The 13984-nt window shown below is 31.5% G+C and overlaps 1 protein-coding gene and 1 long non-coding RNA gene across 2 annotated transcripts; both read right to left on the reverse strand.

Annotated features, from left to right (window-relative positions):
• Positions 1-11615: 11615 nt before the first annotated feature.
• Positions 11616-12382, reverse strand: LOC133783793 (uncharacterized). The gene is made up of 3 exons (XR_009870964.1): positions 12192-12382; positions 12005-12071; positions 11616-11774 (listed from the first exon to the last, which is right to left on the reverse strand). It is a non-coding gene; the product is annotated as an uncharacterized LOC133783793 (long non-coding RNA).
• A 1069-nt stretch (positions 12383-13451) lies between these two features.
• LOC133783794 (uncharacterized) lies at positions 13452-13983 on the reverse strand. Its single transcript, XM_062223417.1, has 2 exons — positions 13760-13983; positions 13452-13672 (listed from the first exon to the last, which is right to left on the reverse strand). Exons 1-2 carry the CDS (start codon positions 13952-13954, stop codon positions 13460-13462), a joined length of 408 nt encoding a protein of 135 aa, XP_062079401.1. The 5' UTR covers positions 13955-13983; the 3' UTR covers positions 13452-13459.
• Between the last annotated feature and the right edge of the window lies 1 nt (position 13984).

Below are 13984 nucleotides of genomic sequence, written 5' to 3' on the forward strand. Positions count from 1 at the left end.
TAGTTTCTGTTATACTAATCATATCAGCCCTTGTTTCTTATGGAAAATGAGAATTATACTAAAATGTGCTGCCATTTTTTCTTCTTCTTTCGTATTGGCTATGATAACGACATAGGTAAAATGAGCATGCATTTAAACATCATTTTTAACAAAACAAGTGTCATATATCTCACAATTCAGGGCAAATTTAAGAAGCATACATAGCCATATGTTTGTTAGTGTGACCATTTTCTATTAGTATACATTATAAATTCAATCTATTATACTCACTTTTTTTGGACCTACTTATAGGCTATATAGATCATCAGAATACATTTTGGTTTGGTTCGGCAGTCTATTGCGAAACTGCCTCAAAGTTCTTACTTAAGGAACTTCAGACTTTTTGACTGATTTTAATTTGTAGGAAGTGATTGTGTGTTTGATTCTGCAGTAAAAGGAAGTTTCAAAAATGAACAAGGGTAAGATTTTTAAGCTAGCAGAGGGGTTCCGCGGAAGGGCGAAGAATTGCATAAGAATAGCAAGAGAGAGGGTGGAAAAGGCATTGCAGTATTCCCATCAAGATCATCGGAACAAGAAGCGAGACATGTGTTCTCTCTGGATCCAGCGGATAAACACTGGCAGTCACCAATATGGGGTACACTATCTATTACTTGTTTCATAGATTTGTAATTTTGAGTCAGATTTTATATTATATTCTCTGTCTATACACGATTGTAAGGGATTGCTGATGATTTTGGTCTTCTTATTATGTAAGTTTTGTAGTATTGATCTCAGAATGAATCCTGCTCTAAGTCTTAGTTCTGTATTCAGTTTCTTTTAACTAAAAACTATACAAATAGTTTAGTTAATGCTCTCCTTCAGCTGCACTAAAGAATTAGAGAAGGATTCATTTTGAGATCAATATTAAAGATAATAAATAGTAAAATATTGTGTACAATTTCTGAATGTGTAAATTACTTTTGTTTTTGTGGCTTGAAAGCTTGTTTGCATTTTATTATGGAGATTTCTGTTGAAATCAGTAAGGCAGAGTGAGTTTCACTTATTTTAGATAGATTTTCCTTTGATTGAAAACCTTATAGTAATTTTTTAGGAACCAAAAACTAGAGAGAACTACTGAAATTCCTCATTATTAATTAATAGACAGTGTTGGTATAGACCAAAACCCTAAACATTACAAGGTTTAGTTAGATTGAGAGGCTCCCCTTTCCTAAAGATTGCCAAATTATTCTCTAAGTAAATCTCACCAATATCTTCCCAACCTAACAGCCCAGAAAACTTCTAACACAAGTCTTTCTTATTGGAGGCTTATCTAAATGCTTATCTAGTTAATATTTTTCTGAACTTGTGTTGGCTTTGCAAAATTAGCTGGACAGCATGAGCACCTGCCATTTGTCTTCGCAGCTCTTGTTTACTTCAGTCTACTTAATATTTGCTCAAACTGGCTGTTAATATATGTTTAAGATAGGAAATAGCAGTTTCACTCTACTCTCATCTCTGCTTCCTGTTGTCGTTGGTGGCCTTTCATTTCTTAGCAACATATTACAAAATCTTGATGTTTTGTTTCAGGTTAATTATGGCAACTTCATGCATGGGCTTATGAAAGAAAACATTCAGCTAAACAAGAAAGTTCTGTCTGAGTTATCTATGCACGAACCATACAGTTTCAAGTTTTGGCTGAATTTCATTGTTTTTTTATGATAGACTGCATGTGAGCAACAACCATATTTACATGCAAAATTATTAGATCATAGTTTTCCAACCCTACAAGTAACTTGGCACTGGTCTATGTTGTGCCTTGACCAGCATTTTTTGTTAATTCTGCTGGTTTATTTTCTATCTATTTAATAGTCTCTAGTTCGAGAGATTCTAGTGTTGTTTTTAATTTAAAAATTAGATTCTAAAATGGTAGCCACTAACTAATTGGCTTTGGATCAAAGACAAGATTTTAGCTTGGGTTATGGAAATTAAATCTAATCTATACATATGGAAATAATGAAAACAATATGACTAAATGAAAAATCTAATCTATACATATAATGAAAAATCTAATCTATACATATAAAAGCTTACCTAACCATCTATCAATACCAAGTCAAAAAATTCAAACAACACACAATAAGTTTTCTTCCTTATATCACCGCAGCACACAAATAAATTTTCCAGAACCTACTTCTCTAATACACACAAGTTTTCAACCTTCCGTTATCATCGCAGCACACAATTTTAATCTCAGAACCTACTTCTCTATGGATGAATATTTAAGATATTCAAACTCCTCTAACATTTTTAAGATATTAATAATAAGAGTTAAAAGAACAAATTTCGTACCTCTTGCAAATTAACTTTGCAATGCTCCTTGCCAATTCGATCCACAACCTAAAGAATATAATCAATACCTAAAAGATTAATACAAAATTAAAATTTCTCAATAGATATTAAAACAACCTTTGAAATCCAAAATTTATCTAATTCGATCTTAAAATTTGGGGATAAAATATATACACACATTTACTTTAAAGGCATTTTAAGTATGACTTAGTAAATTTTGAAAAAATGGATAGGAGAGTGTACCTATTTCACACAATACAACAATAGGTTTTGATCGTTTTCAAAATATATTGGATTAAATGGTACTTTTTCCATAATTGAATTTTTTTCTTTCCGGGGATGATTGAGATGTTATTATCCAATAATTTTTTTTCTAGGGGAAATTTATACTCTAATAGAAATTACAGAGTATATACTGAATATACTCTGGCTGAAGTTACAGAGAGAAATTGAAAGGGTAAAGGCTAAACTGAAAAAAGAAATTGAGATGAAAGATTTGGGTGCTGCAAAACTAATTTTGGGTATAGATTTCTGGTTTATGGTGGAGCTGGAAACGAATATAGGACAGCTGCTATAGAAGGTTTTGTTGACTCATATTTTGCAAACTGTCTAGAAATTAGAAAATCACTTACAGGTTATGTTTTGGCAGTTTTTGGTACAGCTGTTAGCTGGAGAGCCAGTTTGCAAAAGATGGTTGCTTTATCTACTACAGAAGCTGAACATATAGCTTTAACAAAAGTTGTCAAGGAAGCTATATGGCTGGTATATATACTGTTGAGTTGGAGAATTTGTTAGTTATTTTGGTCCAGTCAACAATCTTTTATGTTTACAACCATTCTTGTAAAGCAGTTAGTTATGTTTCGTTATGTTTACTACTACTATATATACTATTGAGTTGTATACTTTTACATATAGTTTTTTTAGAAACTTTTCCTTGCAATTCAGTAAAAAAATCTGTAACTGGGAGAAGAGAGATTTGTACTTAAAGAAGAAGGAAGTTCTAATAAAAGTGGCTGCCCGTAGATGTAGCTTAGAGTTCTAAGTTTTGACTCTAATTAGGACCACGTAATTCTTAGTGTTGTGTTTTAACTGGTTTGATTTCTTGTGTGTTTCTTCTAACTGGTTTGTTCTTGTGACTGTTTCTTTGGATGAAATTGTGTTTGTGCAAGTTGTTGTGATCTTTGGTCTTGGCTCTACACGTTTTAATAAATTACTCTATGAACTATATATCAAAAGGATATTTGATCAATATCTTGATTGAGATTTGACTCATTCTCCTTGCATATTATTCCATGTACTGCTTCTTCAGGGTAGGCTATCTAATGGACAATATATAGTATTAAAAAGACTCTCCAAGACTGCAGGATAGTTTTTTCATTACAGGAAGGAATTAAGAGAAAGTAGAAAGATAAGCAAAACAACAAGCGTGGTGGTCCTCATAGTCACAACATGGGTTATATCAATAAGATTGTCCATAATTTTTCAATCTATATCAAATACATTTTATCATATAGATTATATACATTGGAACAAGCAACATGCATCTTTCATTTTTATTCTTTTCCTTTCCAACTAGGGCTGCTAGCAATTCTTGGCTAAATTCAAAACATGCCAAAAAAACACGGAAATAATTTGATTCCATTCTAATCCCAAGTAAGCTAAGTTGTCTAAACATGTTTTCTGTGGTGATGGGAGACCAAAATATCAGAGTATGCATAACAAAAGATGATCAGTGATTGTGTTAGGTGACAATGGACCCCATAAAATCGACTAAAGATATGATATTGAAAGCAATCTAAGAACAATTAGAGAATATTATATTGCAACTACTAAAGCCTCTCTGATCTAATCCATCTTTCCCAACATTTATACCAGTATATTTCAGAGCCAAAAATCAATCAAAGTATCTTGTGTCAAGAACAGTTCAAAATAGCAATCAAAATATGATCTTTAAACATAAATTGGTAAATGCCCAAATAAAAACTCAAAACAAACTGTTAAAGTTGATAAAACATAAAACATAAAAAGTCTGAAAGATGAAAAACTCAACATAAAAACTCGATAAAACATAAACATAAACTAGTAAAGTTGAAAAAACATAAACATCGTTTCATTATTTCAGTGAACTCTAGCCTCTGAAATGGATAGCAATATTTTTTTTTTGAAAAAATTAAAATTAATTAAAGTGGTAACAATCTAAGCATTTCAAGATTTACAAAACTTGAATGAAGCAAAAAAGATGAAAAATTTCACCTAATGTTGGCTTATTCCAGGCCCTCCTAATGTTAAAACCACACCTTGAAGATCACTTCTAAGGGTTGGTTCTTTGGGCAAAGAAGGAGTGGATCTCACTACAGGAAATGGCCTAGCCATTTGATGAGTTGGCTGGAAGCTTTGAGCAGATCTTGGACTTGTGTTCTTCATCAGCTGCTGGAAAAGCCTAAAGCGTGGTTCACCATGAGCCGAGCTTGGAAATGGCTGAGTTGCAGCCAAATGTGGATTTTGAGTGAGAACTGGTCCTCTGGGGAAGGCTCCAAGTCCCTGCTTTAAAAAAGTTTAAAGCAAATAGATAATGATTTCTAGCTTGCCCATATTCGAACTTTGAACACATTATATAACTGGCACTGGGTTTTTGAAGCTTACTGGTACAAACAAGACTCCTCTGAATAGCTTTCCATTAACAGTTGCAGTCATTAAATAACCTGAGTCGAATGCTCCATCAATTTTCCCTCGGACCTCCGCACCAATCTATGGACAAAGGGCGTATATCATAAGCAGAACTAATCCAGAAGAATAAGTTAGAAGTAGACACAAGAAAATATATAACATAGCTATGAGAGCACAAGAACACTAAATGCCTAGTGAAATTAACCAGGCTCTGATTTGACCCTGCATCCAAGAGCTTATGTTCTATAGTTGAGAAGTTCGTGTTATTTCTACCCATGTGACCATTTGTCTGGGATTAACATTCCCCCAAAAGGTGATCTTTTGGAGTCCTTTTGTCTACTTGAAGCATTACGAGATTTACCATTGCTTGGAGTCTCATTTAGTTTCTTGAACAAATGAAATCCTTGAGAACCAGTAACTGAATCAGCGGCTCTTTGAGTCGTGGTCTGTTCTTGATCAGAGAGTGATGGAGAGGAACTATGAGAAAGTGAAAGAGAGTGCTCCTCTTGCTCTGATTCGACATCCCATACTTCTGCGGTTGATGTTTGTTTCATCATTTCATTGAACTCTAGCCTCTGATATTGAAAAATTGGCAACAATTTGCAAAACCCACAATTAATTTTGAAAATGCTGATAACTTTTAAGGTTAATGCTTCCAATAACACCTAAAACTATATATCCTTACCTGGCTTGCCAAGACCGAAGAGAAGGAGTGAAACAACCTAACGAATGGAAACCTATTGATAGAGAGATAGAGAAAGACGAGAGAGAGATGGAGGAGATATGAGGGATGGAGGAGACTTGAGCTGAGATTTGAGGGATGGAGGAGATTTGAGCTAAGATTTGAAGCAGGGATGATGAAACCGAAGCTGGATAGAGTTCGGACTGTGCTTAGCCGAAGAAGAAAATGGTGAGTCCGAAATTGGAAGGATTTTTTCTAAAAAAAATGTATAAGTGGCGGGCTCCCAAAAAATTACCGCCTTTTTCATTTGCCACATATATAACATTTTCCATAATACTTTTTCATTAGTATTATATTTATGTGTTATGGAAATGGGTATTTGGTGTAGTGGTTGTCCCCGTATCAGGGAGCTTGTGGGCTAAGTTTGTTTGTTCATGAAAATCCATATCTAAATCACAAACATACAAATATTGTTGATGTATATGTTTAGAGATGTAAATTTCCCATTAATGGAATTAACTACTCTTACTGTATATATCAACAATATCTTCATTATTGTGATTTAGATATGGATTTTCATGACCAAATTAACTTTAGCCCACTTGCTCCTTGATACAGGAACAAAATTAATTATATTCTTTTTCAATCACTGGTTTGCAGTCATTAATGATAGGATGTTGGCAGATAGATAATAAAGTTATATTTTATATGTAGTTATATAAAAATTTCTAAGTTAGGTTTTCAAATAATGTTATATTGGAATTCGAGATACGTGTTTTTTATTGTGCAGACTGAGATGACCGAGCATCGAGCATCGCAGAGTACGACCCTTGTATCATCTGCTGTTTCTTGTGTCAGCGATAATGTCGACGGTTAGTTCCTGCCTGATATGGATATTGTCACAGATGTCCTTGGGCCCCGCTCGCGTTATAGGAAAGGGTTTGGGGGGTTGCATAGGTTGAGGGCAATTGGCGCAAAGAGGGCAGCATCTTAATCAACTTCTCAAATGTCTGGGAAATTTCCACCTGAAGTGGATACCATTTTGTAGCAAACTCAGGATATTATGTAGGAAAATTAGAACCTAAAGAAGTATACGACTAAACTTGAGAGTCGCCAACGACGTCAAGATGTCATGCTCAGTGCTTTGTTGAAGCAGGTTGGTGTATTGGCTCCCGGTTTTACTGTCGACTTACCAGAAGAGGATTCGGACGAGGACGATGATGCTCACGTGGGCGGGGATGATGAGGAGGGCAGTACACACTTGTAGAACTTTTTTATTTATTTAAAGTTTAATTGATTAGAGATTTAATTTACCAAACTACTTTTATATTTTCATGTTTGGTAGAGACAATAAACATTAATAGTTATAATTTTTTTATTTATTTATAAAATCTTAATTTTTATTTTATTTCTAATTAAATAGTATTACTAAAAATTAAATGATTATTAATATATTAAAATAAAAATTTATTAATCAATATTAATATATTGAAAATAAAATTTGTAATATTATCAAAATAATTTATTTAAAAAATTATTTTATTGACGCAAATTTATGTCGGTAAAAGTTTCAACCTTTACCCTGGCAAAAATGGGCCACTAAAAACAACTTCTTTTGCCGGCATAATATTGCGCCACTAAAAGAAACATCTTTGTCGGCGCAATATTGCGCCACTAAAAGAAATATCTTTGTCGACGCAAATTTGCGCCGCTAAAAGTGTTTTCAACGATCCCGCAACAAATTTTTTCATCAGTGTATCCTTATTTTTATCGGCACATTTTTTCGTTGCTAAAAGAAACAATTTCTGGCACAGTTCATTTTGCGTCGGCAAAAGTCACATTATCGACAGATGTACGCTGTCACTTTTTGCTGACACAAAAGTGTGTCGGTAAAGCCTAGGGGGCTTTTGCCGGTGCAAAAGTCACGTTTTTTGTAGTGCCAGGCGGTCAGCAGTGTGTACTTTGTGAAGGTCGGGACCATAATAGGTGAACGTGTCACTTGAGGTCTGAAATGGCATCTACAGCTCGGGTAGGAACATCATCTTACACAAGGAATGACACAAACTTTCCAACTCTATCGATACAAGACTCCTTCCAATCTAGTTAGTATGACTTGCATCAACCATTTCTCACCACTTTAGTTCATTTTTCTATTTCAAGTTTCTGGATTTAGTTTATATGCTCTTGACTGTTATTTTCATGGACCATTATTTAGTATTTTGAAACATTTTTCTCAACAGCTACATGCAACCATCTGTGACCACTTTACATACTTTTGTATTTGAAAGTTTCTAGAATTAGTTTATATGCTCTTGACTGTTATTTTCATAGACCATTATTGAGTTTTTTGAAACTTTTTTCTCAACAGATAAATGCCACCATTTTTCAATATTTGTAATAGAGAGATAATTTGATTTAATTTTTTACAACAATCAAATTAAGGATGCCCCAAATTAATTAATTATAATATCATCTATGCATATGACATGATTTGATTAAATTGCCCAACTATCAACAAATATTAAAGTGGTACAAAATTTACAATGTAAAATAATAAGTCATAATATTAAAGTGGTACAATATTTACAATGTAAAATAATAAGTCATTCATGTGAAACTCTACTACAAACAATATTGCTCAAGTAATAATCACGTTTACTCTGGATATAACTCATTACTTAATTTAGTTATATTATTGTGTCTAAATATAAGTAAATTACTTGTTGAAGGTCCATATTCACCTAGTAAAGTAGTTCATTAACTTTTGAATATTAACATTACATTTTTATCCTTACCCAAATGTCATGAATTGACTAAATTGCCCACCTATTAACTAATATAATGGATTGATGCCAACACAGCCGGTAATAAAAACTGTCTATAGCAGGTAAGTTTCACATGCAAATACATGTGAGTTGAGACTTTGTACCAGTGTCAGAAAAATAAACCATTAGTTTAATAGATCACACACACACACATACACACATATATATATTGATTTATCATGTTATTTTATTAATGTAACGACCCAACTATTTCTAAGACCTTGGACCATTAAAACTACTAGACATAGCTACTACTTTGAAAAAAACATACAAAAGAAATAATAATAACTTTATTAAAACTCCAACATAAATATTGAGCAAATTACAAAGTAAAATATAAAATGTGGTATGGGTACCCATTGTTTAATAAAACATAAAAACATAGCTTTAAATCAATTGTTCAAAAACTAGATGCATAATTACAAAAGACTAAAATAAACGTCATCCTTGATCGACACGCAGTCCACTCAATCCGTTCATCTTCAACACACACGCCAATCTTCCAAGAATCCTCCCGCCTCCATATCTATTTTCCGGCATCACACTAAAAATAAAGGAGTGAGCCTAATGTCCAGCAAGGAAAATCTACTAACAACATATAACATAAATCATATACATAAGACTATATCATAAACATATACTATAAAACATATATCATAACTCTAACACATGAAGATGGTAAACTTTGAGGTTTGATAGCTAAGCAACTATAAGCCTCAAAATACATTGAGGTTTGCTAGCTATGCAACTATGAGCCCCAAGCAACATAAAAACATTGGGGTTTGCTAGCTAAGCAACTATAACCCTCAAAATACATTGAGGTCTGCTAGGTAAGCAACTATGAGCCCCAAGCAACATAAAAACATTGGGGTTTGATAGGTAAGCAACTATGAGCCCTAAGTAACATAAAAACATTGGGGTTTGCTAGCTAAGCAACTATAAGCCTCAAAATACATTGAGGTTTGCTAGCTAAGCAACTATGAGCCCCTAAGCAACATAATTTTTTTTTCATATATATCATAACAAAACATATTATACATAAACATATCATAACATATAAGCATATAAAAACTATCCCATTTTCCTTACCAACACCAGGATATTTGAGAACAAGGATGGGATTTGGAACACTCCGAAAAAAAACCTTAAGTTCAAAGAACTTAAATACCTTGGATGTATTAGAACTGATCTACACTTCAATATCGAAACCATAATTTATCTCACTACCTAAGTGTTTATAAAACATAAGATAATAAAGCTTTTATCCCAAAACCCAAGTGTATCTCTCTATAGAAATCCTAGCAGCTTGAAGGCTCTGAACACAGCTTGAAGAATGAAGAAAATGGCTAAGTACTAGGTCCTATTTGTAAAGTTTGAGGAGTGAAACTATCCTATTAAAAAAAATACTTAAATCCTTAAATAAACATGACTATGACAAGTGTCATGCTCTTAATGGTTCTGGAAGGTTCTAGAGTTTCTAGATCTTTCTTTTATTTAAAAATACTTAAATCCTTAAATAAACATGATTATGACAAGCCCCATGCTCTTAATGGTTCTAGAAGGTTCTAGAGTTTCTAGATCTTTCTTTTATTTAAAAATACTTAAATCCTTAAATAAACATGATTATGACAAGTGTCATGCTCTTAATGGTTCTATCTAAACCTTAGGTTATAATAAATATATTTCTAGGAAAATCAATATTAATCAAACCTTATGTAATGATTAATATTCTTAAACTATAGGTTAAACTTACAACTACTACTACTACTACTATATAACTAGCTAAGTAAATATTCTGGGACTCTACAATTAATATATGCTATGGGACCGGTCTACAAAAGTGGTGGATGTGTGACTGCATTCATCACCTAATATGTGATATATGTAAATTTAGTATAAATATGTTGATTATACTTATGTTTAAATTAATAATTATTAAATTAGTTTATATACTAAATTGATTAATATATGTGTTTTTGTTATCATTTTACTAATTATTTTTTTGGTTTTTGTTTCTTGTGAAAGGTGAAGAAATTTGGGAGCATGTACTAAATTGATTAATATATATAATTATATAATAAATTTATGTTTAATGTTTTTTTTTTTTGTTTATGTGTATATGTGTTCAATGTTTGTCTATTTTATTTTTTGTTTGTGTTTAATGTTTAGTCTTTTTTTTTTGCTTATGTGTATATGCATGTGTATATTTATTTATGTGTTTAGCATATAATGTTTGTTTGCTTTGTTTTTTATGTGTTTAATGTTTAGTTTCTTTTTGTTTATGTGTTTAGTGTTTGTTTATTTAATTTTTTGTTTAGTTTTTTTTTGCTTATGTGTATATGTGTATATGCATGTGTATATATATTTATGTGTTTATGTGTATTTATGTTTATGTGTTTCGTGTTTATTGTTTTCTTTTGTTTAAGTGTTTAATGTCACTACAAGAAAAAACATTTACGATAACTCTCAAAAAGTGTTATCAAATGCAATTTATAACACTTTAGCAAGTGTTAAGTCTGCCCATGTTATTAAAAGTCTTGCCATTTGATTACATTTTTTTTTCATGTTATTAAATAGACTATTATAACATTGTTTCGGTGTTATATATTGTCAATAGTAACATTATCTAGATGTTATGATTCTTTATGTTAATTATATTTTGTCATTTAATTACATTTTCAAGATGTTATCTAATTATCTTTGATTACATTTTAAAGATGTAATCTAATTATCTTTGATTACATTTTCAAAATTTAATCTTATTATATTTGATTACATTTTAAAGATGTAATCTAATTATCTTTGATTACATTTTCAAGATGTAATCTAATTATCTTTCATTACATTTTAAAGATGTAATCTAATTATCTTATATTACATTTTCAAGATGTAATCTAATTATCTTTGATTACATTTTCAAGATGTAATCTAATTATCTTTGATTACATTTTCAAGATGTAATCTTATTATCTTTAATTACATTTTCAAAATGTAATTAAATTATTTTTAATTACATTTATTTGATAAAGAAATTTATTATTTAATAATGTAATTTGAATTTGATAAAGTCTAAATGTATTTTTTTATGAACCAAAATATCCAACACAGTGTCACAAATGAAAAAAAATTCAAGTGCAAAATACCATAATAAAAGTTTATGCTTAGAAATAATATGTCTAATAAGTCTAATAAAAGGCAAATTGTAACATTTGTCCAATACTATCTCTTTATTAATTGCAAGCATCCAATTCCCGTGTTGCTATCTTCATCACCTAAATAACATAGAGAAAAAAATGCAATAAGAAAACAATACTCATGTTATTATCATAAGCAATACGCATATGAGTTGGTTATTATTTTTCTAAAAACAAATCGGCAGCATAACATTTATTTTTCAACAAAACCTAAATTTTGAAACCTGCAATTAAATCTCAGATTTTCACATAACAGTTCCAGAAACAATATGATACAACTCATTATTATAGGTAAGATCAATCTTTACCTCATTATAACTTTGTCGGCAAGCCAAGCAGTAACACTTCCAACACTATCTTCGATACTAGTTATCCCTAAAAAAAACGCAATAAGAAAACGAAACCCACATGTTATCTTCTTAACCAATAAGCATAATGGTCGGTTCCAAAAACAATATGATACAACTCATTATAATATGTAAAATCAATCTTTACCTCATTATGACTTTGTCGGCTGGCCAAGCAATAACACTTCCTACACTTTCTTCAATACAAGTTATCCCTGAAGTAGGCCTCCACAAAAATGCATCAGGCTCTCTTGCAAAATCAATACCAACCTTCATGGAAAATGGTCCAATAGGGACATCAAGAACTAAATCTTTTGGATAATTTGAAATGAAATATCCATAAGCAACAATATTCCCAGAACCATTCCAATCCAAAAGTTTACATCTTTGGCCTTGAGTTCCAACACTTCCACTCTGTAATCATCATCCAACCACAAAAATTCCAAATGACAAAAATATTATGAGAGTTCAAAAGTAATTAATTAACTTGACAATTTATAAGCAAATTGATAATATTGGAATCTTACCAAAGTAGGACTATGTGCATTGGATTGCTCTCCGCTCAAACCAGATTGAGACTATAACCATCACAAACAAAATATTAGATACAACAAATAAGGTGCATGCAAAGTAAATGTCAATAAGAATGAATAAATTTACCTTGGGATTCATGAAAGAGTGAATCAGCTGCTCCATAACTGCCACTTTTTCCTTCAACTCTTTATAATCGTTTTTCATTCGAATTATATGATCATCTTTCTCAGATGCAATTGCCAACTTTGTTTTAGTAACTCCTTTGCCATAAGCTCTCAAATAACAACCTTTTTCAGGACCTATTATATTTGAAAGAAGATCTCCTTTTTCTTTTGGAGTTTTTGAAGATAATGACGAATCATTCAACATATCCTAACAAAATAACCAGATACAAATAACATATAATCATATTCAAATTTCAAATAACTATATTGAAATAATATCAAAATTTAAATGGAAATTAGCAGTGCATACAAAAGTTTCAGCAACATTTGAATTGATAGGTTCCCCATTTTTCTTTGTGTGCGCCTTAGTCCAGACATCAACCCTAGAAGGTGCTTCTTTACTTGTACTACTATTTGTCTATACAGAAAGAAAACATCTGTATAAATGTATAATAATAGTTATTATTGATATAAAAGACTTGATAAAAATCATAATTTACCATATCATCAATCAATCGAGCATATCCTTTGTGGCTACAAGTGTGAGGGAGTCATTTGTTTCTTATCTCTTTGTACTTATCACTTTTAGCCTAAAAAAATTAAAACAAATTTTAAGTTAATGTTATAAGCAATAATCTAAATATCAAATATGTCTCAATTTATAAGTTAAAAACAGCCACATAATAACCTACATATAAATGTATGAAAATGTTAGATTTCAAACCTTGAATTCAGAGCTAGTTTTTTCTCTAACAAAAGCTCTCCACTCAACTTCAGATTTGATATTATCAGGCCGCAGTTTAATTCTTTCTTGTTCGTTTGGTGCCTTGCTTATTTTAGCAACCAGCCTTGATTTAGAAGCTCTCCAAAGATCAGTCATGGCTTTAAATATATAGCTTTTCTCCCAATCTTTTTCAACCAAATATCTTGCCTAAGAAATTAAAACATAAAAACCTCGGTAATATAAGTAAATACTTTTAAAATTAATTGAATAAGTAAAAGCAATTAAGCACAATACCTGAACTGATTTCCACAAAACCTCTTTCATCCCAGGAGTAATCTTTCTCCAATCAGTTATAGTTGCTGGTACAATTTCCCTCACAAGTGGTCCAAGAAATGAAGATAAACCTATCGATGCATCTCCAATTGGCTGGCCCAATGCATTGAATTTGACTTCTAATCGACCATCACTACTTGTAGCAATTTTTTTCATTTTTGTTGGACCTCTTTTCTTCTTTCCCAC

Source organism: Humulus lupulus, chromosome 6, assembly GCF_963169125.1.
Source record: "Humulus lupulus chromosome 6, drHumLupu1.1, whole genome shotgun sequence".
NCBI classification, from domain to species: Eukaryota; Viridiplantae; Streptophyta; class Magnoliopsida; order Rosales; family Cannabaceae; genus Humulus; species Humulus lupulus.

Bases quoted from the DNA above. Each gene is read 5' to 3' on its own strand.
- LOC133783794 (XM_062223417.1), bottom strand. From the start codon at position 13,954: ATGAAAAAAATTGCTACAAGTAGTGATGGTCGATTAGAAGTCAAATTC. The intron at 13,673-13,759 runs GTATTGTGCTTA...TTAATTTCTTAG, and splicing joins TTTTGTGGAAATCAGTTCAG to GCAAGATATTTGGTTGAAAA.